At 48.1% G+C, this 27,806-nt stretch overlaps 1 protein-coding gene across 8 annotated transcripts in view; it reads right to left on the bottom strand.

The window, feature by feature from the left end:
* The window catches only part of GTF2IRD1 (GTF2I repeat domain containing 1), a 168,854-nt gene that overhangs the window by 73,098 nt on the left and 67,950 nt on the right, over positions 1 to 27,806 (bottom strand). For all 8 annotated transcript variants that reach the window (XM_039507606.1, XM_039507608.1, XM_039507607.1 and 5 more), the window contains exons 3-6: positions 21,848 to 21,989; positions 8,238 to 8,384; positions 2,186 to 2,369; positions 114 to 424 (exon numbers count right to left, since the gene is read on the bottom strand). In XM_039507606.1, the coding sequence (XP_039363540.1) occupies positions 114 to 424; positions 2,186 to 2,369; positions 8,238 to 8,384; positions 21,848 to 21,989 (784 nt within the window). The remainder of the gene's footprint in view (positions 1 to 113; positions 425 to 2,185; positions 2,370 to 8,237; positions 8,385 to 21,847; positions 21,990 to 27,806) is intronic.

Genomic DNA, 27,806 nt, shown 5'->3' with positions numbered 1-27,806 from the left:
TGGTCTCTTTGAGACAGATCTTGGGCCTGACCCAAAGTCAATGAGAGCCTCTCCATCGACTTCAATGGCCTTTAGGCCAGGCCCTCCTTCGAGAGCAAACGCAAGGCTATTACCACAGCAGTCGCTGTACTCCTGTGAGGAAGGCACCTTCAGCTCTCCTGAGGGCCTGGGCATCAGCATCTCGCTGGCTGCATTCACCCCGTGCAGACTGGCAGACATCTCCTGCTTTAGGTCCGTGGCGATCTGCGTAGGCAGCGAGACACCGTATAAGAAATTGGTCATGGCTACAGTGGATGGAGTGTCTTGACTGGCTGGTTTAGTGATCTGGTTATTTGGACCAGAATCCCGACTGCCCTTGGATGCTAGGGAGGTACAATTCAACTCTACATTAGGGTTTGCCTCTCTGCTGGGCTCATCTGCTGGCCTGAATGGGAAAAAACAAAGAAGAGGAAAACACAGGTACTTTCAAGATCCATCGTATGGCATCTGACATAGGAACTGCGCACTACAGCCTGCGTACAGCTAACATCAGCAACAAGAACCACCGCTTGGCTCAGCAGCACTGCATGCAATCTCAATCTCATTTGATATTAAACGTTTGCTGAATCAGCCCTACAGGTCAGGGGCACGAGGGTTCCTGGAGCAAGGAAAAAAGGGTTTTGCTCATATAGCCAAGGTGGGGAAGCGGTTTGCAACAACTTTCAAGCTGCATGGATGGGCCTGTGCCCAAGCTGTCCACGTTACATGTCTTAATGGCGTGCATCGGGGAGAACAAGCTAAAAAGCAATGGGGAGGAAAGGGAGAGGACAGCTTCCAAACAATCAATCATTTTAAGACAGTCCAGCAGGGTGGAAAGTACAATCTCCACTCTGCTCTGATGACTGGCCCAGCTTCTTCTCTGCTTATCATTTCCACTCTACAGCAGCTGTCAAAGGAGCTGTAAACCTGCCTCATCTTCTCCCTCCTCTCTTCAGAAGGGTACGTCAGTCTTTACAATACGTTTTATGAGCCAGATCCACAGCTGGTGAAAACTGGCCTAGTTCCATATCGCAAGCGGGGGAGAGGAATTAGACAGCTCAGTGCAACCTTTAGGGGTGAAACTACGGATAGAATTCACCATCGTGCACAGTCAAGGATAAAGCACCACTTAAGTTCTACTCAAAATAAGGCTTCAGGCGAACTCAGGTGGTGTGTAATACCTTGTACTGACCATCTGAACGTGGTGAATATTACACATGCTTCAGAAGAGAACTGCCCATTTCCAAAAGTGGCCTCTGATTTTACATGTCCAACTGGACATACTGAGCGATTTCAGAGATGCTTAGCACCCCCAGGTCTAACTCGTTTCAAATTGGAAACTGGAGGCGCTGGTCACTCGTTAAAATCAGGCCCAACGTGCCTCAAGTTTGGCAGGGCCAAAAATTAACACGACCAAAATTAGAGGTCACTTTTGGAAATGTGGCTATAATAGCATGGAGGGTGCCTAGCCCCTATATCACTCCTTCAGGCAAAAATCCTGACCACCTAGCACAGTATAATACTCTCTCTAGACTGGAAAAGAGGTTTAGGAGGTTTACACTGGAACTCCCTTTGGTGAGGTAAGAGCATCCTGCTCATCATAAATACAATTCCTATGTAATGACACAGACGAATGTAATTAACCTTGTATGTTTAGGAACACTTTGATATTGTTTTCACTTTCAATAATTAAGGAAAGATCCCACGGCCCCCCAGACCGTGATAAATTAGTCTCTCTCACACGCACCAAGTCTTTGTACGCCATGATTTAACATGGTTGCACCTACATTTCAAGGTTCACAAGAGAAACCAGTGCTGGGAGCAGCACACCGTATTTAATGAACATCTGCACCTCGCAGACGAGTGGAAAACAGCAGCACATGATTATTAGCGGTGGTGTCGAGGTATTAATTAACTCAGCCAGGGCAGCTTTTTATGTGGCTCTCAGAGAGCCCCATAAAGCAGCCAAGCCCGTGTGTAATGAGACAAACGGCACCATGCTCTGCAGCCTCCCTCCTCACGTGATGCAGTTGCCACACAAAACCCTTCAGAGGCCTGGTTCAGAGCTCGCTGAAGTCAAAGGGGAGGGTCCTTCCCTGGACTTGGCTCAGTGTGGACAAGAAACGAAGACTCCCTGCTCCCACCCTCTCAGGATTTATGAAGTTACCTTTTTAGCCTGAACCGGATACTGTGGCTGTGCTCCAAAATCGCCATCAGGGATTTCACATCATATTCCGTGGGCTTCCGGAAGCCAAGTCCCTCAGGCAAGCCAGCAACTGCAAGCAATCCTGGCTCTTTCATCAGCTTCTCGTAGGGCAAGGGCACCACACTGTTCTTCCCTATGGCTTCACCTAGGAAACAGGCACAATTACACATTGGATAAAGTCACTGGCTTTTCCAGGCAGAATTTGCTCACAATTGCAGCTGGTCAGGGCTTTAGCAGAGAGATGAGGAGCAGGACTGAGACTGCAGACACCAGTGCGAACTGGTCAGGATAATTCTTCCCACCCATAATATTGTTATAACAAAACATGGCCATTATCTATAGCTCTTCAGTCACTTCACAAACATTAATTAATAAAGTCACACAAAACCCCAATGAAGAGGAGCAGGAACTGTGATGTGGCAAAACACAAATTCTTGGAATGTATTGAGGACAACTTTTTGTTTCAGAAAACGGACGAAGGAACAAGGGGACACCCACTTTAAACTTCATTACGAGCAACTGGTTGTGAATCTGAAGGTGGAAGGCAATTTGGGCGAAAGCTATCATGAAATGATGATTTCATGATTGTAAGGAAAGCGAGTGAGAGCAGCAGAATAAGGAGAAGGCACTTCAAAAAAAGCAGACTAACAGACTTAGAGAACTGGTAGGTAAGGTCCCATGGGAAGAAAATCTAAGGGAGGAGTTCAGGAGAGCTGGCAGTTAGTCAAGGACACAATATTAAAGGCACAAGTGCCAACTACTCCAGTGAGAAGGAAAGATAGGAAGACTCCATCAGGAGCTCTTTAATAACCTGAAAATCAAAAATGAATCTTACAAAAAGTGGAAACACGGACAAATAGCTAAGGAGGCGTACAAAAAGAAGAGCACAAGCATGTAGGGACAAAATCAGAAAGGCTAATGCACAAAATGACTTACACCTAACAAGGGACATAAAAAGCAGTGAGAAGAGGTTCTTTACATACACTGGGAACAAGAGACTGATAAAGAAAACTGTAGATCATCTACTTAGTGAGGAAGGAGAGCTAATAACTGATGACATCAAGAAGGCTGAGGTGTTTAATGCCTTTAACTGGCTAGGCGGTAGTACTGCTGAAAAGGATCTGGGTATTATAGTGCATCACAGATTGAATGAGTCAACAGTGTGATGCAGTCGCTAAAAAGGCTCAAATCATTCTGGAGTATATTAACTGGAGTGTCATATGTAAGGCATAGGGAGGTATTTCTCCTGCTCTACTCAGCAAGGGTGAGGCCTCAGTTGGAGAACTGTGTCTAACTTTCGGTGCCACACTTTACAAGAGAGGTGGATAAATTGGAGAAAATCCAAAGGAGAGCAAAAAAAATGATAAAAAGGTTTAGAAACCGTATGAGGAATGCTTAAAAAAAAACTGGTCCTGTTTAGTCTTGAGAAAAGAGGACTTAAGGGGTCTTGCTAACAGTCTGCTAATATGCTAAGGGCTGTTATAAAGAGAACGCTGATCAAATGTTGGGCTTAATCTGCAGCAAGGGACATTTAGGCTAGATATTCAGAAAAACTCTCCTAAATTAAATTGTGGAATAGGCTTCCAAGGGAGGTTGTGGAATCCCCGTAATTGTCCCACAGGTTCTTAAAAACCTCCAAACCTCCCACAGGGATGGTCTTGGTTTACCTGGTCCTGCCTCAGTGCCGGGGGCTGGGACTTGAGGGTCTCCGGAGATCCCTTCTAGCCCTACATTTCTTTGATTCTATGATCTGGTGTAACTCAATAAGTGCAGCTCTTCAGTCCCCTGGTCGGATCTTCTCTCTCTCCTTCTGACAAAGTAGAAGTTACTATGGGCCAGAAGCTGGGCTGGTGTAAACGAGCATAGCTCTGCTGAAATCTGAAGAGAGAGAAGATCTGACCAGGAGACTGAAGAGCTGCACTTATTGATTATCACTACAAAAGTTTTTTTTGGTCCTGCTGATAATACCTCATCTGAATTAATTAGCCTCTTACAGTTGGTATGGCTACTTCCACCTTTTCATGTTCTCTGTATGTATATATATTTCTTCCTATATGTTCCATTCTATGCATCTGATGAAGTGGGCTGGAGCCCATGAAAGCTTATGCTCAAATAAATTTGTTCGTCTCTAAGGTGCCACAAGTACTGCTGTTCTTTTTGTGGATACAGACTAACACGGCTGCTACTCTGAAACCATGAATTACTCAGTAACTCAGCATCCAGATGCATGTAAAAGTGCAGCACATCTGGCTGTAAGGCCCAGCAGTACATTCGTTCATCATTCTTTGTGGTACTTCGATCCATGTCACTGCACTGATGCAGGGGAAACCCTGATTAAGAGGTCTGTAATTAGTCGTGGGATTGTATGTAAACTATTTCCATTTAAATCATTTTTTAACCTGTAGCTGATTTTACAAAATCCTGGAAACCTCATGGCACTGTCAACGAGTCCTTATTAAAACTAATTTCTTCAACACAAAGCATTGCTTCAAAGAACACAACTAATGATGTGTGACTTGCTCAAGCAATCAGTGTTCCTTATAGCTTGGATGGATAACATTTTAATTAACTCCATAACAGAAGTTTCAAAACAAACCTTTGAACCACAACATTGTGAGTACACTCTCTGCTCGCTTGAAAAGTATTAATTGATTCCTTGCCTCAGTACACTGGCTGCAGCAGATTTTCACTTCCCCATATCGCCCCTTCTCCTTCCCCAGGACAGGAAGAAAGAAGCAAATAATGTTGATAGCAACCAATTATCGGCTAGATGCTTGCAGGTGCCTAGACAAGTTTTCGTGGGTAATGTGCTACCTTCAAAGTGACCTTCAGCAAACCCAGCAGAGGCTCACGCTTTAACTAAAGAGAGACAATAATCATCATTAACGTCTGATTAATAGAACTCCATGATAATCAGTCATTCTGTTGGTGAAGAGATTACTGGGCTCCATAGGGGATTTGGGATTCTTTTGAGTGAGCGTTTTCTGTTATTTTTCATCCTCATTGATAGGAGGCAACTTTCTTTAAAGGATAAAAATGGAAGAAAGAGAATTGTTAATTTCAAACAGACCTCTAGATACAGGATACAGAGCCAGGTTCTGCATCCATCTTAAGCACAGTTTGCTGTAGTCAATATGGAACTGGACACACCCTGGTTATAGTCTGAAGAAAGGGACATTCACATGGGGCATGAAGATTAGCAGACAAGATAGCTGTGCACCAGAGATGTGCACAAAAATCTGCGGCTTGATTTTCAGAACAGCCCTGGTTGCCACTGAAGACATGGTAAATTACTGATGCATCACACTTCTAAACAGTCAGCCAAACATTATTTGCATTAAGGTAGCACGTAGAGACCCCAATTAAAATTGGCACCTCATTGTGCGAAGCTCTGTACAACCACACGGCAAGGGACAGTCCCTGCCCCAAAGATCTTGCAATCTAAAGAAACGAGACAGGCAAAAGGTTGGGGGGTGGGGGAGAAAAACAGGCACAGAGAGGGGAAGTGGCTTGCCCAAGTGACACAGCAGGTCAGTGACCGAGCCAGGAATCAAACCCAAGTCTTCTAGTCCATTGCCCTAGACACTAATAAATAAAACTAATCATAGCAACTAGCTTTAACATAGTGCTTTGCACCAGTAGATCTCTACGCACTTCACACAAGGAGGTGACTATCATTATCCCATTTCTACAGATAGTAAACCGGAGGTACAGAGCAATGAAATGACTTGGCCAAGGTCACACCAGCAGACTGGTGGCAGGAATAGAACCCAGGTCTCTAGAATACCAGTCTAGTGTCCTTCCCACTAGGCCATACTCCGTTCCCCATTAAGTCTTAAAAACGTGTACATGCACCACCACAGCTGCTGTTTTACTTTTTCAATTCATTTCCTCCAAACTGACCCTCAAACAGGTACATTTTATTACGTACATTCATATTCTCCCTCTTCCCCTCCCCCCTCTCACCTGGGGATCTAACAAGGCGAGTGCTGACTTTCTCTGCTCGTTCACTTGCCTTTCCCTACAGTGTCCATTTGGGCTGCGATCTGAAAGCCGTGGAGAGGACCTGAACACCCACTGTAATGGGACATGGTATCTAAATCCATTAAGTGATTTCTAAAACCTTGACGTCTAATGATAGGGCACAGGGCAATACAATGACTTGCCCAAGGTCACCCCAGCAGACCAGTGGCAGAACCGGGAACAGAACCCAGGTAACTTGTCTCTTTACTTGGCTACAAAGCACTTAGCACTCTGGGTGCTACACAGTAACTAATAACAAGACTGAACTGATTCTAGATAACGGACGGCAAAACCGCCATCGAAATGCCAAGTTATAAACACAATAACAAATCTGACCTTCACTGTTAAGGGCTGAGATTCAGTCTATCGGTCCCCTGTTCATCTTCAGGCAAGCAATGCATTTTCTTTGTAAAACAAGCATTCAACGGCATGTGAAGTGACACAGTGAATCAATGGATTAGGGATTATCATTGTTCTTCCAAGACTCCGTGGACTCCCCGGCAAACTCTCAGCTGAGTTGGGACCAGTTTCCAACATATACTAGGGCAATATTTGTAATCCCCTGTGCAGCAACCAACTTCCATTTAACCCTGCTTGGGCCGTGGCTGCCTATGCACCCCTGGGGCCAGAACTTTCGAACCTGAGACTACAGCCAGGAAGACAACTATTTCTCAGTGGGTCTAATTTGCCACTGTGCAGAAGGCCACCACACTGTCTAGGCAATATTTCAACCTGACTGAGGATTTAAGTGGGACGAAAGTGGTGTAAGCCCTTGCATTGGCTCTCGGCAAGGGGCAAATTTCACTCTGCGGGAATATCCTGGGGTGCATTCTCATTTTGCTAATACAAATGTGTTTTCACTACTGTTGGCCTAGCCCGGATTATAGAAAGGTGAGCTGGAAGCCTGTCTCATCTGTGCATGTGCAACTGCTGCCATCTTGACCAACACTAGGATTTGAACCCGAGACCTCCAGAGCTAAATGCCTATACAGCTACAGTGCGAGCTAAAGCTCCCTAGCTCGGACTGTAACAACTCCTATCCTCTGTGGATCAGGCACAGTGAGAGACCTGTCACACACAGTCATCGGTCGGTTACATCAGCAACACTGTGGTCAGCTACATTTTAACTGCGGCGTCTTTATTACCGGGGAAGATTTATGAGCTGGAATGAAACTAGCTTGCGTCTCGGAGCTCAGGTTGCAGGGCTCTTAGGAAAATCATCTTTTTCCTTCAAAAGTCAAATTTGGCACTAAAACCACCTTAAAAGCCACATTAGGGATAAAGACCACATTTTACAAAATCTGCTGGGAGCACAGCATTGGTCTGAGAATGCTGCAGGGACAGCATTTCTAAGGACGTCGCCCCCCCCCCCCCCCACACACACTAATTTATTCATTGGCACATTTAGTTAACGAGCCATGGAACAGTCTCTTCTAGGGCCTTTCTGCAGAGGAAAACGTTAACAGTTAGGCCCATTGATTTCAATGGAGTCAACATGATGTACACTCCGTGTCTATAAGGCTATAAAGTTCCCTTCATAATCTCTTAAGGGCCTGATCCTGCACTCGCCCAGTGACAAAAGGGCCACTGACTTCAGTGGGGTGCAGGATTGGGCTCTGAGAGCCAGCTTCAGTAAAGCACCCAAGCACATGTTTAAATCTATCCCTACTCACCCCAGCACTTAAGTCAATTGGACTTACGCAAGTGCTTACAGGGGCAGATTTCTGAAGGGATTAGTCAGTGCTCTGCTAAACAAGGACGGACTTAAGCATGTGCTTAAAGTTAAAGCGAAGCATGTGCTAAGTGCTGTGCTGAATCGAGGCCAAGAGGGATCACGATGCAATGGCTAGATTAGAGCAGGGTTGAAAGATGTAGCCACAAGTACATACAGGCCCAGTTTCTCAGCGTGTCAGGGTGATAATGGGCCTTCAGCTGTTGGTGAGACCAGTCCCTTCAAAAACAACCCAAATGGAACTGTGAAGATTCTTACTATAAAGCACATCAAACACTTCCTCTACCATCTTCCTGAGTAGGTAAACGTCTGAGCCTTGATGCGGGGAGACCCTCGGGATGCTCCGGCCACAGTCCTTTGCCTTCTTCTGGAAGTCTGCATCCTGCTCTTTCCTCTGCTGACCTCCTGCAGGAAAAGAAAAAAGAAAAAGGAAGTGGAAGTGCCTGGAGGACGGGGAGGGTTTTGGTCACGGTGGTTCCCCCCATCGCCCTCAATTGACCATGACGTGCACTGGATTCAAGGTCACTGGCAGTTTTGGTTGTCAAGCATTCTGGAGCGAGCTCCCAAATGACTCCGGTTTAAAACAACAAGGGCATGGTTTTTGAAAGCTCAGAGCGCCCGCAATTCCAGCAAAAAATCAGCAATGGCTGCAGCCGCTCAGCTCCCCAGACATTCAGCCCCACAGTGTCCCCAGTCCAGAAGGGCTGCTCAAGACCCTACACACCACTTAAACCCAGCATTAGTGCTCAAATCCATTGCTGAGCAGAAGGACAGCAAAATGCAGATGCACCGCGTTACTCCTGTCTGAGCACAACTATCCAGGGACAATAAATTACCCATGAAGGGTGGGATTTTCCCATCTGCCTAGGGGATTTGGACACCCAGTTCCCATCGTAAATTAACGAGAATCGTGCATTCAGCAGCTTTGGGGAAATTTCCCCACCTTTGCGCTATGAGTGCTGGCTGGCGGTAGCTATGGTGGAAATGCTACTGTGGACACGTATGACCATAAGAGTCTCTCAATGCCCAGTGACAAAGGGTTTACTGTCATGTAACAGCAACTCCTATCAGCCCTGACAAACTCACTACACCTAACACATTGCTGTCACAGTATTTATCCATAAACAACGTCATGTAGAGGGTCAAAAGCTTATCCCCTACCGGCCACCATAAGCATTGCGGGATGCGCATATGCATGTTATTCACGAAATAGGTACTTATTAAAAATACCCTTAAACTGTGTGACCAGGCAGGGCAAATAAACACATTTTTTCCCAGACAAAGGAATGTCGATTTACCTGTCTGCCTTGTTCTCCAATGTAAATCAGACACTGTGCAACTCAACACAAAGAAAGCTTCATTTGTGTATTAACTCAAAAGGGAAAGCAAGTTAAAAGGAGAATGAGAAAGACGATCTGGCATCAGCACCCCAAAGCAGGAGAAAAGAACTTTGTCTAGGGGTACACGGCAAAGGGATACCTTTCAAAGACTGCCTGGACTATAAGGAAGAGGAAAGGGAACCCCTTGGTGGTCCATGATGGAGGGAACAAAACAGACCATGCATTTTGGATCCTGAAAAGCTGGATCCTGGCCCAGGGGACTGGAGATGCTGAGAGGTCACTTTAGGTGAGAGATGCAACTTAGACAAAGATTGCATCCTGCTAAAGTGGTGTTTAGTCTCTTAGAAGCATGTTATAACTTTTGCTTTCGTTGTAATCATACCTGTTTCTACTACTCTTACTCAGGTTTCAGAGTGGAAGCCGTGTTAGTCTGTATCAGCAAAAACAAGGAGGAGTCCTTGTGGCACCTTAGAGACTAACACATTTATTTGGGCATAAGCTTTCACGGACTAGAACCCTTATAGCCCACAAAAGCTTATGCCCAAATAACTTGGTTAGTCTCTAAGGTGCCACAAGGACTCCTGTCACTTGAACCTCTATCTTTGTAAATAAACTTCCCTTTGTTTTAATCACAAAGTGTGAATTCTTAGGGCTGGTCTACTACACTGGAAAAAAAATATAAGATAGATACACTTTCAGCGAATAAAAATACGAGCTGAAGTCAAGTATCTTATATCGATAACTTACCCGCACTCACGCGATCGATCGGATGTCCCTGTCCATATCGCGCGCGCCCACCGCCCGGCGGTGGGTGGGAATGAGCGAGATTCAGCGCATTCGATCGCGGATATATAGATGAGACGGATAGATATCCGATCGATCGAATCGTCGATCGCTACCGTTCGGCGGGTGGTGTAGTAACCTTAGTGGAAGCAAGAAAGCTGGTGAGGACAGTGTCTCTTTGGAGGCAGCAGACTTGGTAATTAATGTGTATCCAGGGACTGGATACTGCAAGATACCAGAGCACCCTGGAAGAGCGGAACTGGGGTGCACCAAATGTTATCCGCAAGGCAAAGTAAAGGCTGGCAGAGTTCTGAGAAGTTTGTCAGGGGTAGCTCACAGACTGGGGAGACAGGGAGCCATCCCCCAGTTTAGTACCAGCACCTCTCTCTCGCTGAAGCAGGGGTTTAACAAGGTGACCCGCACTCCTGGGAGCCCCAAGAAAGTGTCACAGCAGGACACAGGGGTTCGATAACCTTGCTCAGAGCAGGTCTAGAGGACACAGTGGTAAGGTCACCTAAGTCCTAGCTGCGCTAGACCATCCACCAATGGACAATTAGAGACCCTCGTCATCAGAGTGTAGACAAGGCCTTGCCAACCACCAAAGCAGCAGCAGTCAGTCAGTCAGTCGCATGGCACTTTGGAAGCAGAACTACAAGAAGGCACCTGCAATGTCACTTTCTACATCACAGATTCCATACAGCCCCTTTCATTTACTGCATTAAAGTTTTGTTTAAATGATTTTCTCTCCCAATGGATTGGTTTTAGTTTTTGTAAATGACAGAAAATCCTGCAAAATTCCAAAAAGCCACGGAGGAGTTACAAGAGCATGGGAAGCCAGGCACAGAAACTCCAATACATAGAAGACAGAGAGCCTCTCAGTGCCATTGATTTAAACAATACCTTACACCGTACAAATATTAAACAGCTCCCAGGCCCCTGCTACATCCATTCCCTATCCCACGTCCTCCCCCACCACACTCTGGGCAGAAGGCCTGAAAGAAAGAGTCCAGCCACCACTGTAGGACAGAGCAAGGTTCAGAACTTCAGTGTTCTCCCCTTCCAATCATGAAAGAGCCAGAACTCACCCGCCCAGCACCAATCCCGGATATGCCAGCCCCTTTTCCTGATTTCACACACACACAACTTCATTGAAACTATTGTGATTAATTGGCCAGTGTACTTCTTTTCACTGGGTTCAATCTGCTTAGCCCTCAGTTTTTCTGAAAAGCAAATCCCCCTTGCTTGAAGGCTCTCTTACTCCTCAGTGTTGCGCAGCTCTGTGATACCAGCGATTCCCTGCTAATTTCCTCCATTAAACCTCAGCTAAAGCGTATCTACAGCAACAATTTCCTTGCATCTCTAAATGCACAGAAAATTAACCACCACAAGTACATTATTGCCATTCGTTCTAAACCTATTCACAAGGGATTTTCAGTGGCAAAGGACTAATTCTTTCATCATACTCTGCAGACTTTTGCCAGTGATCTGCCCGGATGCTGTTTGATTGCTTAAGGAGGAACTGATGGATCCCTTCTGCTTTTGAAACAATTGTTGTTTCTGAAACAATCCTCTATGCAAATAGGAAACTGAGCTATTGCTTTTTAAAGCCAGCTGTGGTTAAACACCAACCAGATAATGCAGCAGGGCAATAACCAGAATGTATGTTGATAAACGAAGCTCGAGTTATAGTGACCTGCTTCCGATCCAAGAGTCCCAGATGCTCAGTAACATGTGGAAGGCAATGCAAGTGACAAAGCACAAACAGTCTGGGAGTATGGGACAGACAGAGAGAGCAGACCCATGTAAACACAACGAACATCACTACAACTCTTCTCAGCATTTGAGGTTCCGCTTTCCTATAGATCATTAACAATAATAATACATTTCCACTTTAGCCCGGTCAACACACAAAAGTTTCACCGGTTTAACTAAAAGTGACATTCTAAATTGACAATTAAATTGGTCCAGAACCACTCGCCGATTGATTTAAGCCTGGATTACACAGGCTTTTCTATCATCAGTACGGGTAGAAGGACATACCAACCCAATATAAATCTGTCCACACAAGGCTTGCACCGATTTAACTAAATTGGTTTTTAAACCCATTTAAGCGGAGCCGGCGTAACTTCCACATGCTGACAAGGGCCCTGATACAACATCTCTTCATTTGAGGATTTCAAAGCACATTGGACACATTAAATAATCCTTGCAACACCCTGGGAAGGATCGGGGCGGGGGGGGCAATCACTGAGACACTTCAGCAGTGTCTGCACTTTTGGGAAATCGCCTGCTAATTAACTATCCCAGTGCAGCTCCAATGATGGAAACAAGAGAAGACGCAGTAACTGAGACCAGGCGCAGGCAGGTCGGGACAACGTATGGGAGAAAAAGGCCACTGAACACTGAAGTACTGACTGCGCTAGGACTCACCCCATTGCTCATCACCAGGAGGCCTGGTGGCAACAGTACAGGGGGAGATTGCTCGTGCTCAGAAAGCCAGACAGAACAAGGGACTCACCACCCCCTCATTTCAGTAACCAAGGTCAGAGCGGACATCGGACTCTTGCAATACCACCTATTCTCCATTACATGAGCCGGTGCAAGAAGCGTTGTGCTGCTGCCTGTGGACTGTGATTCTAGCCAAAGCGGCCGAGTGCCTGGAGTGGTGGGTTTGGGGATCTTACTGATTTGAATCTAAATAAATCCAAACTAATTAAGGTGCCACTCTGGCAACGAGACTATAACAAAAACGATGATAAGAGGCGGTCGCCATTTTGTTTAGTGCACCAAAACCAATGAGAGGTTCACACACACGTCCGAGCACCATTCGGCTCTGCAGCAGGCATTAGCGTAACCTAAGCCTGAGAGATGAGCACATTCCTGCAGACACAGGAGCACAAATAAGAGATACTGGAGGGGAAAAAACCTTTTACACTCACTCAATCCATTCCTCAGCCAAAGCAGAACTGTTCCGTGGGGCGAAAGGACGTTCATATTATTAGACAAGGGGCTTGTCCACACAAAAGTCTGTGGCAAGCCGGGGTATAAATCTACCCTACCTGTCTATGTGGACTCGATCACCCAGTTCCCTAGTGTACTCGGATCTACTCTTGTTTCACAGCAACAGGGTCCGCATGGGCATTTAGCGCACACCGGGCTAGCATAGGGTAGATTCACACCACAGCTTGCCACTAACTACATGATCATGTAGACAAGCCCTAGGACTCGAGACACTTGGGTTCATTCCTCTGCGAGCCTGGGCAAGTCACTTCATTTGTCCATCCCTCAGTTCCACACTTCCTTTCTCCCACCCTTTCCTTATGTTTTGTCTTAGGCAAGCTCTTCGGGGTTGGGACCATCTCTTACTATGTGTGTGTGCGCAACTGGCACACTTGGTGAGGCCTCATCTGGAGTACTGTATCCAGTTTTGGGCCCCACACTATAAGCAGGATGTGGAAAAATTGGAAAAAGAGTCCAGCGGAGGGAAACAAAAATGATTAGGGGGCTGGAGCACATGACTTATGAGGAGAGGCTGAGGGAACTGGGATTATTTAGTCTGCAGAAGAGAAGAATGAGGGGGGATTTGATAGCTGCTTTCAACTACCTGAAAGGGGGTTCCAAAGAGGATGGATCTAGACTGTTCTCGATGGTAGCAGATGACAAAACCAGGAGTAACAGTCTCAAGTTACATTGGGGGAGGTTTAGGCTGGATATTAGGAAAAACTTTTTCACTGGGAGGGTGGTGAAGCACTGGAATGGGTTACCTAGGAAGGTGGTGGAATCTCCTTCCTTAGAGGTTTTTAAGGTCAGGCTTGACAAAGCCCTGGCTGGCATGATTTAGTTGTGGATTGGTCCTGCTTTGAGCAGGGGGTTGGACTAGATGACCTCTTGAGGTCCCTTCCAACCCTGATATTCTATTCTATTAAGTGTCTCTGCTCCCCTAAAAACACCAGAGGTGCATGCATATACATCCGCACACCCTAGAAGCACTCAATACTTGTCAAGTGGGAAAAGGACGAAGCCAGTAGGAAAAGAAATGTAATTTTCCATCTTCTTAGAAGATACTAGAATAATAGGAAGTGGAGGAGGGGGGAAAAACGTGAAGCTATATGTGGGGAGAAAGCCAACAGACAGCAGGACCTTTTCATGTCTTCCTCGGTATTTGATGTTCAAGCCTTTATTGTTTCAAAAAAAGAAGCTTTTCATGAAGTTAACTTAGAACAGACTTTAATGTTTCCAGCTGCATTTTACAGCTCTCTCAAGTTGTCTGCTATCTCTCCGATCAAGCTGTGCCAAGCCTCAACACACTCTGTAGAAGCCTAGCACAATTCCACAGTAATCCAACAGAAAGTACCTCAGTGACGCGCATGGGAAGACCAGCTCCTCAGGTCAGCGCCTGCTAGTTGTGTTTGCATTGTCCACCCGGGTCTCTTCCGCCTTCCTGAGCTCAGTGAGCATTTTGCTGCAACCTTGAGTGGTTTTTCCCTCTGAGGCCTGGGCTGCCCTTTCTTTGCTGGCAAATACTGCACCTGCTTAACTGCTAAGAAATGCCCCAGCTGCTCATCACAAACTGGAGTAAAGGTTCTCTCCTTCTATGCCCTTCTCTTCTGTTAGGCTGGCGTCAGTGACTTCGAATGGTGTTGAAGTCCCAGGGTTAACAGCTGCACCATCAAAAGCGAGCACAGAATGGATGCTGGGCTTCCACATTCCACACTGGGATTTGAAAACAGACCGATCAGGAGATTTCGGAGTCTTATCTGCTGTTCTCAATACACCTGCTTCAGTTTTTAGCTGCCAGAGGAACTTCTGACACGAGAAAGCCATCAGAGAGAAATGCGGCCGTACAAATCCAAGAGGCACACGCTCACCATACAGACTGAGCAGACAATGTCCCCACCCACAAAAGCACTGCTGTTTCTTTTTCCCCTGCAGTCCTCAGCTCAATCAGCTCAAAACTGCTCCAGAAATTCAGCTTGCACGACCAGCCATCTCATCCCAGGCCAAGCAGAAGACCTGGGGCCCAATCCTCAGCTGGTGTAAATCAGTATGTTTCTCTTTTGACCGCAGTGGAGTTTGGGCAGTTTTCAGCAGTGACCCATGGAGCCCCTAACCAGGGGAATGTGGTAATACAGCCTTGCTTCTGCGCCCAATGAAGTCAGCGGAAAGACTCCCCCTGACTTCAATAGTGCAGGTGCAAGGCCTGCATAAAACTAAGACTTGGATAGTAGCACTACATGAAAATAGATGGGGAAGGGGCCTCTCTGAGCCCCAGAACTTTACCTTCACACTCAAGATCCTGCATCACAATAGCTCTCCTTCCAACCAGGATGTGGGCAGGGGGATAGAGGCAGCTTCTCTGAAGTCCATCAGCTCTGCTCTAGAAGAGTCAGGCCAGAATTACCATCAGGCCAAAGAAGCGGATACTGAACAAAGCAAGGCCCTCCTAAAGTCTTCCTCTTGCTAGTGAGTGCCCCTTCCATGCGCTAAGCCCAGAGCAAAAGGCCATGCCTGAGTCCCCAGTGGGGAGGGCCTCATCCATGGGACAGATTCTGATCTCACCAGCATGTAGTCCCACTGATTATTCCCTGCTTCTACTGCTGTACACAAGAGGAGAACTAGCCCCTCGCTTGTTGCGTTTCTTCCAGTAACATTTCTCACAAACTCCTTTGGTCTCTGAAGCATTTGTCTGATTTTTCAATGGGAATTTGCCTTTCATTAACTGCTCTGCACTTTAAAGTAAAGTGATGCTGGCGTGGTGTAAAGTGGGGAGGGCAAATCCAACCGTCCAATACCATGGCAAACAATGGGCCCCATGCTGGGCGGTGCTGAGCACCCACTAGCAAGTGCCGGCCACCTCTGATAGCCACAGCAACATTTCCCCACTCAATTTACATACATTGAGGAATGAACAACCTTAGTCTGCATTCAGCAGGAGAGAAAACAACGGAGAATCTTGAAGGGCAGAGAGAATGGGAAATAAGGAAGAGAATCTGCCAGTGCCCCTGGACATCACACCCTACAATGATGGAAGGGGTTGGCAGCCTGAAGCTCTCCTCGAGACACAAGAAACACATTTTGTTTACAATACATTCTAGACAGTTTCTCATTAAGGCGAGGAAGGATGTGGGGAGAGATGTTCACTTGAAAAGTTTTCGGTTCTTTCTGCTAAGCAGTCATTTAAAGATCAGACCCTTCTAAGGCTCTCCCCTCCCGACTAGACATCAATTCTCTTTTATTGACATTCATCTTTATAATCGCCAATTCCCCTTAGTATTTCAGGAAAGGCTGCGCTAAATGAGCGTGCTCAAGTGATGCTGTGTGCTCAGAAACGCTGCTCAGTAGATAAGAGGCTTCTTATATCTTTCAGTGATGTCTGCTTTAGATTATTTTAGATCCTTTCTAACGGGGCAACTAGACTATAAATCAGAGGCATTTTCAGGGATGCTTTACAATGCATGCCAGCTGGAAGAGCCTTCTCTAGTGGAGAAAAGGTTGGCCCTTTAAAATTCAAGGCAGTTATCAGATTTCACCCCATCTCAAGCATCTGCTGTGCAGTCAGAACCCCATCATCAAAACTTTGTATTTCGTACCAGTTGTTATGGTTCTATTTTTACAACATAGGAAATTTAACTGAAGGGAGAAAGAGCTTAGATAAAACTTCAGGTGCCTTGGGCTGCCTCTATAAGGTAGATTTCAGTTTGACCTAATACAACAGTAGTTTATTATCTATGATTGACAGACAGATTCATTGGCAGCCTTCAGGCCATGGGAACTACAGAATGACCCATTTGGTCTTTTAATATAGAACATTTAGCTTCCTACTCCAGACCATCCTATTTTTTATACCTTCTACATTACGCTTCACCTCTGAATCGGTCCACATACGTGGAGTGAATGGGATGTAGACACCTGCAACCCTTTCTAAATGCCTCATGCCAGGTGAAGGCTCACTTGCAAAATTAAAAAGCTTGAGACTGATAGTTATCAAAGGGTGGATTTCTCAGATTACAATAAACCAGAGTGAAACAGATCTCAGCCTCCCCACCCCAGAAAGAGAATACCAATAGAGGAAGGGAGAAATCTTCCACAAAGCCAAGTGTACAAGTTAGATTAGACCCCAGGCACACTTTGCTGGTACAGCCGGCACAGATGCAGGGAATAATCCAAGCAGACGCTGACCCCGGCAGCTTTATAAGGCTAATATTTTCCCGAGCATGAACTGTTCTTGAGCAATTTCTCCAAGTATTAAGCACAAATACTGTTTCGATCAACACCAGGCGCGCACACACACACAGAGAATTTATTTCCGTCACCTAATTTCTATTACACGAGACTTTAGTATTTAGTGCAGCCAGCACGTGCAAAAAAAAAAATCTGCTCTCCATTTGTGTCTGACTTCCTATCTCCCCCTGGAACCATCATTAGTCGTGATGCGGCACAGACGCTCATTCCAGACCCAGGCAGGATATGTCCTACTTCAAAAATCCAGCAGCAGCAGGACAAATGGTTTGAGTTTAGCAGCTGTGTGCTGATGGTAGGAACAGATTTCCTCATGTTTCAAGCCCCTTCCTTGCCTCACCACTCAAGATTGCACAAGGAGCACTGGGAGCAGAGCATCACGTCAGGGCAGGACACGGCAGCATCAGGCTTTGGGTGCATCAGAAGTAGCGCAACTGAGAGTAGCACCGTCATGGGACCGGGAGATGGGCAACAGGACGGGGCTGTGCCTTGAGCCACCAAAAGCCAGGAGGGAAAGACTGGTCTCAGTCTTGGGTTGGAACGTTCACCGGGGGTGGTGGCATCTCACAGCTGTGGGAGAGGAAGAGTGAGTGAGTGACTGACCGACTTTAGGGGGGGAGGGATAGCTCAGTGGTTTGAGCATTGGCCTGCTAAACCCAGGGTTGTGAGCTCAATCGTTGAGGGGGCTATTTAGGGATCTGGGGCAAAAATCACTACTTGGTCCTGCTAGAGAAGGCAGGGGACTGGACTTGATGACCTTCAAGGTCCCTTCCAGTTCTATGAGATAGGTATAGCTCCATATCTTAATGACTTTCTAACAAGCACCCTAGTAGCAACCAGAGGGCTTGCCTCAGTGACTAACAAGGTGTGCATCATACAGAATGGCAGCCTGTTCTCTTACAATTATTTACCCTGTAAGGCCTCCCTAGGAGACACAAACAAAATGAACTCTTCCTGCCAGGCATTTCCCTTGTTCTTGCAAGGAGATGAGAAAGTGAGAGCAAAGCACTAGCGTGTGTGCCAAAGACATCCTCCGCCACAGTGATCATGGGCTCAGAGACAGGAGATTTAGGTTTCCTGTTCATAGGCCTTTCCTCCTAGCAGCGGACGCTGGCCACCAGTACATTCTTTTAAATTGCCTTCCCTCCACAATCCTTGCCCTTTGCATCATCTGTGGCAGCATTTCACCTATAGGTAAAGGACAGAGCAGGAGAGCAGCCGTGTTCTGAAAAAGGCCCCTGCAGGAAATGGCACGAGAAAGAGGGCAGGGTGTGGGGAGTTGATCAGCTGGCAAACTGCAATAAACTGCACTGCCTCTGCAATATGCTTGCACTCCACTGGCTTGAGAAAGGAAAGCATTGACCTTGCTCTTTACCGACACTGCCCAGCAGTGCATTGCAATTTCATCTTCTCTCTGGCATTGCAAGAGAAAAGGAGAATGTCTCTTTCCTGTCAATTTATTTTCTAAAAGATTGTAAATCCACCGATCTGGCACAGCTAGGTTGGGTCCCTTCCCTGCAGCATGCAGAGGCGTACAGAGCCGTCAGTCATGAGCTGCCCTTTGCTACTGGCCTGCCCACTTCCTGTTTGCCAGAGTCCTCCGAAAGCCAAAGTACTGAGCATAACATTAACTGTGAAACTCTAATGTAATAAACCAGGCACACAACTAAAAATATGATGTCCAATTTAGTCTGATTAGAGAGGCCAACACCCAAAATCTGAAACTGAGGGTGGATCTGGATTAGTTGACTTGCAATCTCAGAGAAAAGAAATTGACTGGCAAGAGAAATTTTCCTCTTGGATTTAAGACATGCCCACTGACCTGGCACTGATGGGATGTGACTAGTGGTAAAGAAAATTCTGTTAGGAAGAAGATAATAGTGATAGAGCGTAATTCTGTTCTCGTGTCTCCACAGGAGTGATTCCATTCATGCGCCAGAACACGTCGCACACACCTCCTGAAGGCTGCCTCTGACGGATCAAAGTTACCACCAGCAGACTGTGGCCACCATACTGTGGCTCTCAAGGTTCCCAACCGCAAATGTCTTTGCCTTATAACAGTCTAAGGGTAGGTCTACACTTACCTGCCGGGTCGACGGGCGGCGTTCGACTTCTCGGAGTTCGAACTATCGCGTCTAATCTAGACGCGATAGTTCGAACTCCGGACGCGCTCCCGTCGACTCCGGAACTCCACCACCGCGAACGGTGGTGGCGGAGTCGACGGGGGAGCCGCGGACTTCGATCCCGTGGCGTCTGGACGGGTGAGTAGCCCGAGCTAAGGTAGTTCCACTTCAGCTACACGAAGCGAAGTCGCGTACCTTAGTTTGACCCCCCCCCCCCTTAGTGTAGACCAGGCCTAAGAAAGCAGCTGCTGAGAATCAAGCTGTGAAATCTTTGAATATTTTTCCCCCTCCAACTTGTGATAGCAAATAGGGAGTTTGGTTTGCTGAATTCTCTGGTCCAATTTGGGTGGATCTTTAGGGCTGTCATTTATGTCCAGGTTTTCTCTTCACTTGCGTTGGCGTGGAGCAGAAAGAAGGAAAGGAGAACAATTCTCTGATTCAGAGAGCTCAGGTTTGGTGCGAGCACAGGGGATGTCCTCAGTCCTACTTTGTCTGAATGAAAAGCGCAGAATTGCTTTGTGATAGGTATGGTACCTAGTCCAGAAATTCTCCTAGCTCAAGTAGTTTAGGACAAAACTATTCTTAGAGACAAGGACGGTGAGGGAATCTCTCTTACTGGAGTCCTGGACTACCTTCTGTTGGTGGAAGAAAAGCTTTAGAATCACAGAGCTATTCTTCAGGTCTGGGAAAGGTAACCAGAGTGTCACAGCTAAACAAAACATGGGACAGAATGTTACACAGAAGGGGTTAACATGTTGCAAGAAACCAATTCAAATGAAGTGGGCAATTAACACCTCTGCAATCAGAGGACAAAAGGAGGATTAGGAGATTACAAATTGTTGTAACGAGACATAAAACCAGCGTCTCTGTTGAGACCATGATTCTAGTGTCTAGCAGAGTTATGAATTTAAGTTGCCAGTCTCACTGCAAGCTATTCCTAGTCATTCTTGAAATGGGCTAGTGCCACCAACTGTTTTGCCCGTGTGCTGGCTTTGCAAGACCAGGGCTATACATGCAATTAACAGCCACAGTCTAGCCCAAAACCTTACAGCATTCAAAGGAGGATACCTTTTTCTGATCCTTAGGACAGTGCCTTTCCCTAAGGTCCTTGCACCCTGTGAGCACAGCTCTTGAAACATATGGAGACAAGGCAAGAGGCTTACAGGAAACCTCAGGCCACCCTACACTGTAGTTCCATCTCAGCCAGGCCTCAGTGTTATGGTGACCTCGATCACTTAGGGAGAGACATCGGTGTATAACTCTTACACCAAGCAGGCTGGAGTGGGCTGCCATTTCTTTAACCTCTGGACCCAAAGATTACTCTATTTTACCATGGTGTCAAAGAAAGAGAAAGGAAAATGAACAGGAGTACTTGTGGCACCTTAGAGACTAACAAAGGAAAATGTCTTTCTTATGATCCTGAAACAAGTTCCATGGGAGCTGAATCACAACACATCAGGAGCGCTGCCTACACCTTGCAAGAGAGGGCTGTGGAAAGAATTGAGTCTTTAGTGACCTCTGGGGAGATGGCGGGAGGAGAGATGGCTGTGGCTGGGTCTGCTGGCTCAGGACTGGGAGGGGTCACCTGCTTTCCCAGTGTCCATGTCACCTCTTCAAAAGGACATGCTGGGCCTTGGCACAGATAACACAGACAGAGGAGGATGGCTTAACACTTATCTCCCACTCTCTTCGCCTGGTTCTCCGTTTGCCCACAGGTTTCCCCTTGCCAATGCTAGTGTCTTGCTAAGCCTCTGGGATGGGGACCAAGACAGCATGCCCAAGAGCGCCTGCATCGTCATTCCACCCGACGCCCGGGGACCTCGCCACTCCGCAGGCCGAATTGCACGGGGTCATGGTGGGGACCGAAAGGGAAGAGAACAAACATTTCTTCTCATGCCATGCAGGGTGAGTGTTTTGCCAGTGCCCCTAACCAATAAACACCCTGGGCCTAATTCTCCTTTACACGAAGGGCCCTTTGTGGCAGTGTAAATGGGCCTCAAAGAGAGTGAATGTAATCGGCATCCATTTGAAGGCCTCTTTACACGGCCAGCATGGCACAAAGAAGCACTTGTGTAAAACAGAATCAAGCTCACAGGGAGCCAAGGCAAGTTACAGTCCCGCACTACAGCCACCAACAGAGGAAGGCAAGTCGTGACCAAGAGCAGAGTCCGCCTCTGCTGATTACAGAAAAGGGCCCAAGCTATCCAGCAGTGGCCTTGCCACATGAAAAATGAACATCATACAATAAAGTAGCAAGGAAACCAAACACATCATCATTTGAATTTGCCACTAGCATTCTACATTCACCTCAGCATCACGTGAAATGCACTCTTGGTTACTAAGCATGGACCTGGATTCTAACCCGCACCAGGAGGGTACTTACTGCAGAACTTGTGAAAATCCATTTGCAGTTCTTTCCTTGTGTTCATAAAGATTCTCCCCTTCTCTGTCCCAACCACATAGGTACTTTCATCGTGAACTGCAATGCAGGCTACCTCGGCGTTTAGTTTGGAAAGTGCGGAACACTGGGGAGGTGGGAAAAGCAGCTGGGTTAGAAGAGGGAAAATGGAAAAGCATCTCACGTTCTCACATGGTCATCTATCAATTTAACGTGTATTTACACAGTTATTTGTATTCCATATACACACTGTAAGTAGAGCCAGACGTCACTGCTTCCATGAAACATTTTTTTGATGCAAAATGACTTTTCAATCAGAACATTTTCATTTTAGTGTAAAAAAAACTTTTTTTTTTCAGCGAACCCCCAGAAACATCATATTTTGGCAACAATTTTCAGTTTGGACTTAAAAAAAATTTTTCTTTAACCAAACCATACTTTTTTTTTTTTTTTTTAAACCAAGAACGTCAATGGGAATAAAAACAAAAAAACCCCAAAAAACGGTTACCTACCTCTCGTAACTGTTGTTCTTCGAGATGTGTTGCTCATGTCCATTTCAACAGGTGTGTGTGCACGCTGCATGCACGATCGGAAGGTTTTCCCCTAGCGGTACCCGTTGAGTTGGCAGTGGAGCCCCCTGGAGTGGTGCCCTCATGGCAGTGTAAATAGGACGCTGTCGACCCGCCACCTGCTCAGTTCCTTCTTGCCAGAACACTCTGACAGAGGGGAGGCGGGTGGGATTTGGAATGTTCATGAGCCACACATCTCGAAGAATAAACAGTTACGAGAGGTAAGTAACCGTTTTTGTTCGAGTGCTTGCTCATTTCCATTCCAATAGGTGACTCCGAAGCAGTTTCTCTGGAGGAGGGGTCGGAGTTCACCGGATGGCGTAACACTTGGCTGATTGTAGGACTGCCCTGCTGAATGCTGCGTCAGCCCTCGCTTGTTGGGCGATGGCGTAGCGCGACGTGAAGGTGTGGATGGAAGACCACATTGCCGCCTTGCATACGTCTCGAACAGGGACGTGCGCGAGGAAAGCTGCAGACGAAGCCTGAGCTCTTGTGGAGTGTGCCGTCAACGGCAGGGATGGAACCTTGGCCAGGGCATAGCACGTTCTAATGCAGGATGTGATCCACGACGAAATGCGCTGGGATGAGACGGGAAGCCCTCTCTTCCTTTTGGCGATTGCAATAGAGAGCTGTGGTGACTTATGAAATGGCTTTGTGCGTTCAATGTGGAAGGCGAGGGCATGCCTGACATCCAAGGAATGGAGCATCTGCTCTCTGCCAGTGGCATGAGGATTAGGGAAGACGACCAGTAAAAAGATGTCCTGATTCACATGAAACCCGGAGACCACCTTGGGTTAGAAACGCATGGTGAGGATGCAGCTGAACCTTGTCTTTGTAAAAGTACAGGGGGGTTCAGACGTAAGTGCTCAGAGACCCTTCTGGCCAGTGTTATAGCCACCAGAAAGGCAACCTTCCAAGAGAGGTAAGAGAGAGGTCAGAGGGCCGGGGGCTCAAATGGAGGGCCCAGGAGTGTGGACAGGACCAGTTTGAGGTCCCACTGGGGAACGGGCTGCCACACGTGGGAGTAAAGCCTGTCCAAGCCCTTGAGGAATCGGCCCACCATGGGGTTTCTGAAGACTGATCTACCTGTTGCCCCTGGGTGGAAGGCTGAGATGGCGCTCAGGAGCACTTTTATAGAGGATATTGCCAACCCTTGTTGCTTCAGGTCCAGTAAGTAGTCCAAAACGAGGGGAATTGGTGCTTGCTGCGGTGGGATACCCTTCTGCAGGGACCAAATAGAAAACCACTTCCACTTTGCCAGATATGTGGCTTGAGTGGAAGGTTTCCTACTTCCCAGGAGTACTTCTCTCACTGAGTCCAAACATTGGCGCTCCAACGGGTTCAACCATGGAGTTTCCACGCTATGAGGTGGAGGGACTCCAGGTTGGGCTGCTGGAGCTTGCTGTGATGAGGTCCGGGCATAAGGGGGAAAGGTTACTGGTCTGTCAACTGATAGGTTTAACAGCGTGGTGAGCCAGTGCCGGTGGGACCACGCCGGTGCTATGAGGATCAATGAAGCCCTGTCCTGGTGGACCTTGAGGAGGACTCTGTGTATGAGAGGAAAGGGTGGGAATGCATGGAGCATGTGAGGTGAAAAGCGTCCACAACGGAGCCCGGGCTGTGGTTCAGAAAGAAGCAGAACTGCTGGCACGTCCAGCCTGAGGAACATGGTGCGGGCCAAGGCCAGATGCACCTCTGCTTGTGCCTGCGACTTGGCCTTGATGAGCCAGTCGTCCAGGTATGGAGGAAGGCTGCCACGAGTGCCATGCACTTTGTGAACACCCTGGGGGCTGTCGAAAGCCCAAACAGGAGCCCTGTGAACTGGTAGCACTGGCCGCAAAGCAAAGAAACGATCTGTTGGGCGGGATAATGGAGATACGGAAGTAAGCGTCCTGCATGTCAAGGGCGGTGTACCAGTCCCCTGGATTCAGGGAAGGAATGATAGAGGCTAGGGAGACCATGCGAAACCTGGCTTTATTGATGAATGCATTGAGGTCTCACAGATCCAGCATAGGTCACAGTCCATTCTTGGCCTTGGGGATAAGGAAATATCAGGAGTAAAATCCCTTGCCCCTGAACTCCTGAGGAACCTCCTCTATCACCCCCCAGAGTGAGGAGCGATTGCACTTCCTGGAGAAGGAGTTGCTCGTGAGAAGGGTCCCTGAAGAGGGACAGGGAAGGTGGGTGGGAACAGAACTGGATAGAATATCCCACCCCATCATGCTCAGAACCCAGCAATCTGTTGTGATCTGGGACCAAGCACAGTAGAAGTGGGATAGCCGGTTTACAAAGGGAGGGTAAGGATCCAGACTGAGTCCTGGTGCTCTGTCCTCGTGCACACCTTCAAAAGTTAGGTGTTGGCCTCGGGGGCTGTTTAGATGAGCCCTGACCTTGGCCTGTAGAGAACTGCGACTGGCACCTCCTATTATTCCTGCCCTTCTCCTGGCTGAGTCCTGCCTCGGGGGTCTGGGGTAGAAGCAGGAGGGAGGGGAGAGGGCTGGTGTTTGAAGGGCTTCCTCTGGGGTGTGGAAGTGTCGATTCCCAGGGGCTTCAATGTCACCCTCGAGCCTTTCAGACTGTGCAAGCAGGTGTCCGTGTTCTCGGCAAACAAGCCTGCACAGTCAAAGGGCAGGTCCTGAATGGTGTTCTGGACCTCCGGGGGTATGCCCGAAACCTGTAATCAGGTGCTCAGTCTCATGGTGATTGGTGTGGCCATGGTCGTAGCCGCAGAGTCAGCTGATTCTAAGGCAGCCTGGAGGGAGGTCCTTGATACCACCTTGCCCTTCTCAAGAAGTGCTGCGAACTCCGGGCATGAGTCTGACGGGAGCAATTCCTGGAACTAAGCTAGCGCTCTCCAAGAATTGAAGGGCTGAGCACTGCTTGCTGACTAGCAAGTCAACTTTATGGCCGAAAAAGGTCCAGCTTCTTAGCTTCCCGTGACTTTCGGGCAGGACCCGATTGACCTTGCCGCTTTTTGTGGTTTGCACCTCCACCACTAATGTTCCAGGCTGAGGGTGGGTAAAAAGGTGTCCGTACCCCTTCTCCGGCACAAAATATCTCTTTTCCACCCCTTTGGCCGTGGGTGGTATGGAGGCCAGGGTCTGCCATAGCACCTTTGTGGTGTTTTGTATGGTCTTTATAAGGGGTAAGGCTACCCTAAAAGGACCCTCCAAGGCAACAATGTCCACCATTGGGCCCGAGTCTTCTGGCACCTCCTCAGCCTGGAGATGCAAGTTTTGGGCCACCCTCCTAAGGTGGTCCTGGTGCACCCTATTGGGAGTGTGATAATGGAGGTGCCAACCACCGCCACACCTGGCTAAGAGGATGAGGAGACCCGTGGGACCGGGTCCTCCTGACCCTCAGGCTCTCTGGAGGCTGGCTCGGGTACGTCTGCCCTATTCGGGGCAGACTGTGGTGCTGGTACCACATGGGGTGCTGGCTCAAGAGTTGCACACACTTGCGAAGACCCAGGGTCCTTGTCACCTGGGGGGTCTTCAGGTGCTGTGGGAGTATGGCGCGGCACCGACGTGGCTGAAGGAGGAGCACAGGGTGCAGACACACCATGGACGCAGCCCTAGAACCCTGCCCTTGAGCTGATGGTAGGCCCAAGGAGTACAAAAGGGCCACTGTACTGGCCCCTGCCACTGTGGGGGCCACGATACTACTGGCGCCGGCACGTCCCGTGATCTGCGATGCCGGAACCAAGACCGGTACCAACTATGTTGGGAGATCGACGACTCATTATCAGAGTCCGACGAATAGTCTGAGCCAGACCATGGAGGGGCAGAGCCCAGCGGTGCCGGTGAACGGTACCGCAGTGATGGGGAGCGGTGCCGTAGCATCGTTGGCTTGCCCCGGTGTTGAATGAGTGTCAGTGCTGCCATTGGTGCTGCAAAAGGTGCCACAGACTGCGCCGTCACCATCGCCAATGCCAGGCCTTGCGCCGCTGCTCAGGCCCGCAGGGCCAGGACTGTGTCATCATGGCAATAAGGTCCCGCGCGGCCTCAAAGGTATCCGGCATGGAGGGGAGATCAATCTCGTCCACCAACTCCTCCCGAGTTGGGGAGTCCACAAACACCAGACCCAATGGAGCCCCGGCAGAGCCGGAGTCAACAGTGTCGGGATCTGAGGGCGCCCTGACGTAGGATACATCCCACTGGGATCTCTGTGCTGTTTCCTGATGAGGGACTGGCCCCCGTCCACCTTCTTCTTATGCGGCACCGGGGACGGAGAGCAGTGCCGCATGCTCGAACCCACTTTGTGAGCCGGGGAGTGGTGTTGATGCTCCCTGGAGGAGCCTTTTTTCAGTGCCGCAGCGTCCTGCACCGAAGCCAGGGCGCTGCGCACTGATGTCGCTGGTGCTGCTTCCGGTGCCGGCTGAGGGCGAAGAGCTGCTTCCATTGAAAGGAGCTTGAGGCAACAGTCCTGCTCTCTTTGTCCTGGGTCTTACGCTCCTGCAAAGGGAGCACTTCTCTGTTTGCTGGCCCTCACCCAGGCACTCAATGTGTGCAGATCGCCTTTGGGCATAGGCTTCCGGCAGCGCTGGCAGGATTTAAACCCCTGAGACCGAGGCCTACCCCGGTCAGGGGAGCTAGGGAGGGCGCCACTCTAGGGTGCGCCACAGCCAACCCAACGGGTGCCGCTGGGGAAAACCTTCCCACGATCGTGCACGCGGTGCGCATACACCCACTGGAATGGACATGAGCAAGCACTTGAAGAACAGAACAAAAAACATTTGCTAAAATTTCCTGTGAAAAATAATTAGCATTTTTAATTGGTTCTAATTAAAAAGAAAGAATTGCAGGGAACTTTTAGTTCAATGACAAAATATTTGCTGGCTAGCAAGTCAAAGTCTTCATCAGTCAAGACCCTTTCCTTCTGTATTCAACCAAAACAGAAATGATGGGCTATTATCCACCCACTGTTCCTGACTATATGTTTCCAATGTTGTTGTTAATTATTTGTATTCTTGTGGCATCTAGAAACCCCATTTGAGAGCAGAATCGTATTGTGCTGTGCTGCATAAATCCATAGCAACAGATGGCCCCTGCCCCCAAAGAGCTTACAATTTAAACAGACAAAGAGCGGAAGAACCGAAGTTTTATTGTCCTCATTTGACAGTGAAGGGAATTGGGGTACAGAAAGACTAAGTGACCCACTCAAGGCCATGCAGGATATTTTGTGGTAGGGCCCGAAGTTGAGCCCTCCTCTTCCAAGTTCTTTCCCCAACCCCAGCCTCTCTGAACCTGTGACCATCACTCCCGACCCGGTTTTCTCATTAGCTGTCCCACATAATCAGTTGGAACCCAAGTCCAGTGGTCCCTCCCACTAGGCTAGGGGGGTGGCCCACCCACATCCCAGGATATCCAATGAGG

Source organism: Mauremys reevesii, linkage group 20 (genome assembly GCF_016161935.1).
Source record: "Mauremys reevesii isolate NIE-2019 linkage group 20, ASM1616193v1, whole genome shotgun sequence".
In the NCBI taxonomy this organism is placed as follows: Eukaryota; Metazoa; Chordata; order Testudines; family Geoemydidae; genus Mauremys; species Mauremys reevesii.
The sequence above is the reverse complement of the archived record's forward strand: the minus strand, read 5'-3'. Positions and strand labels throughout refer to the sequence as shown.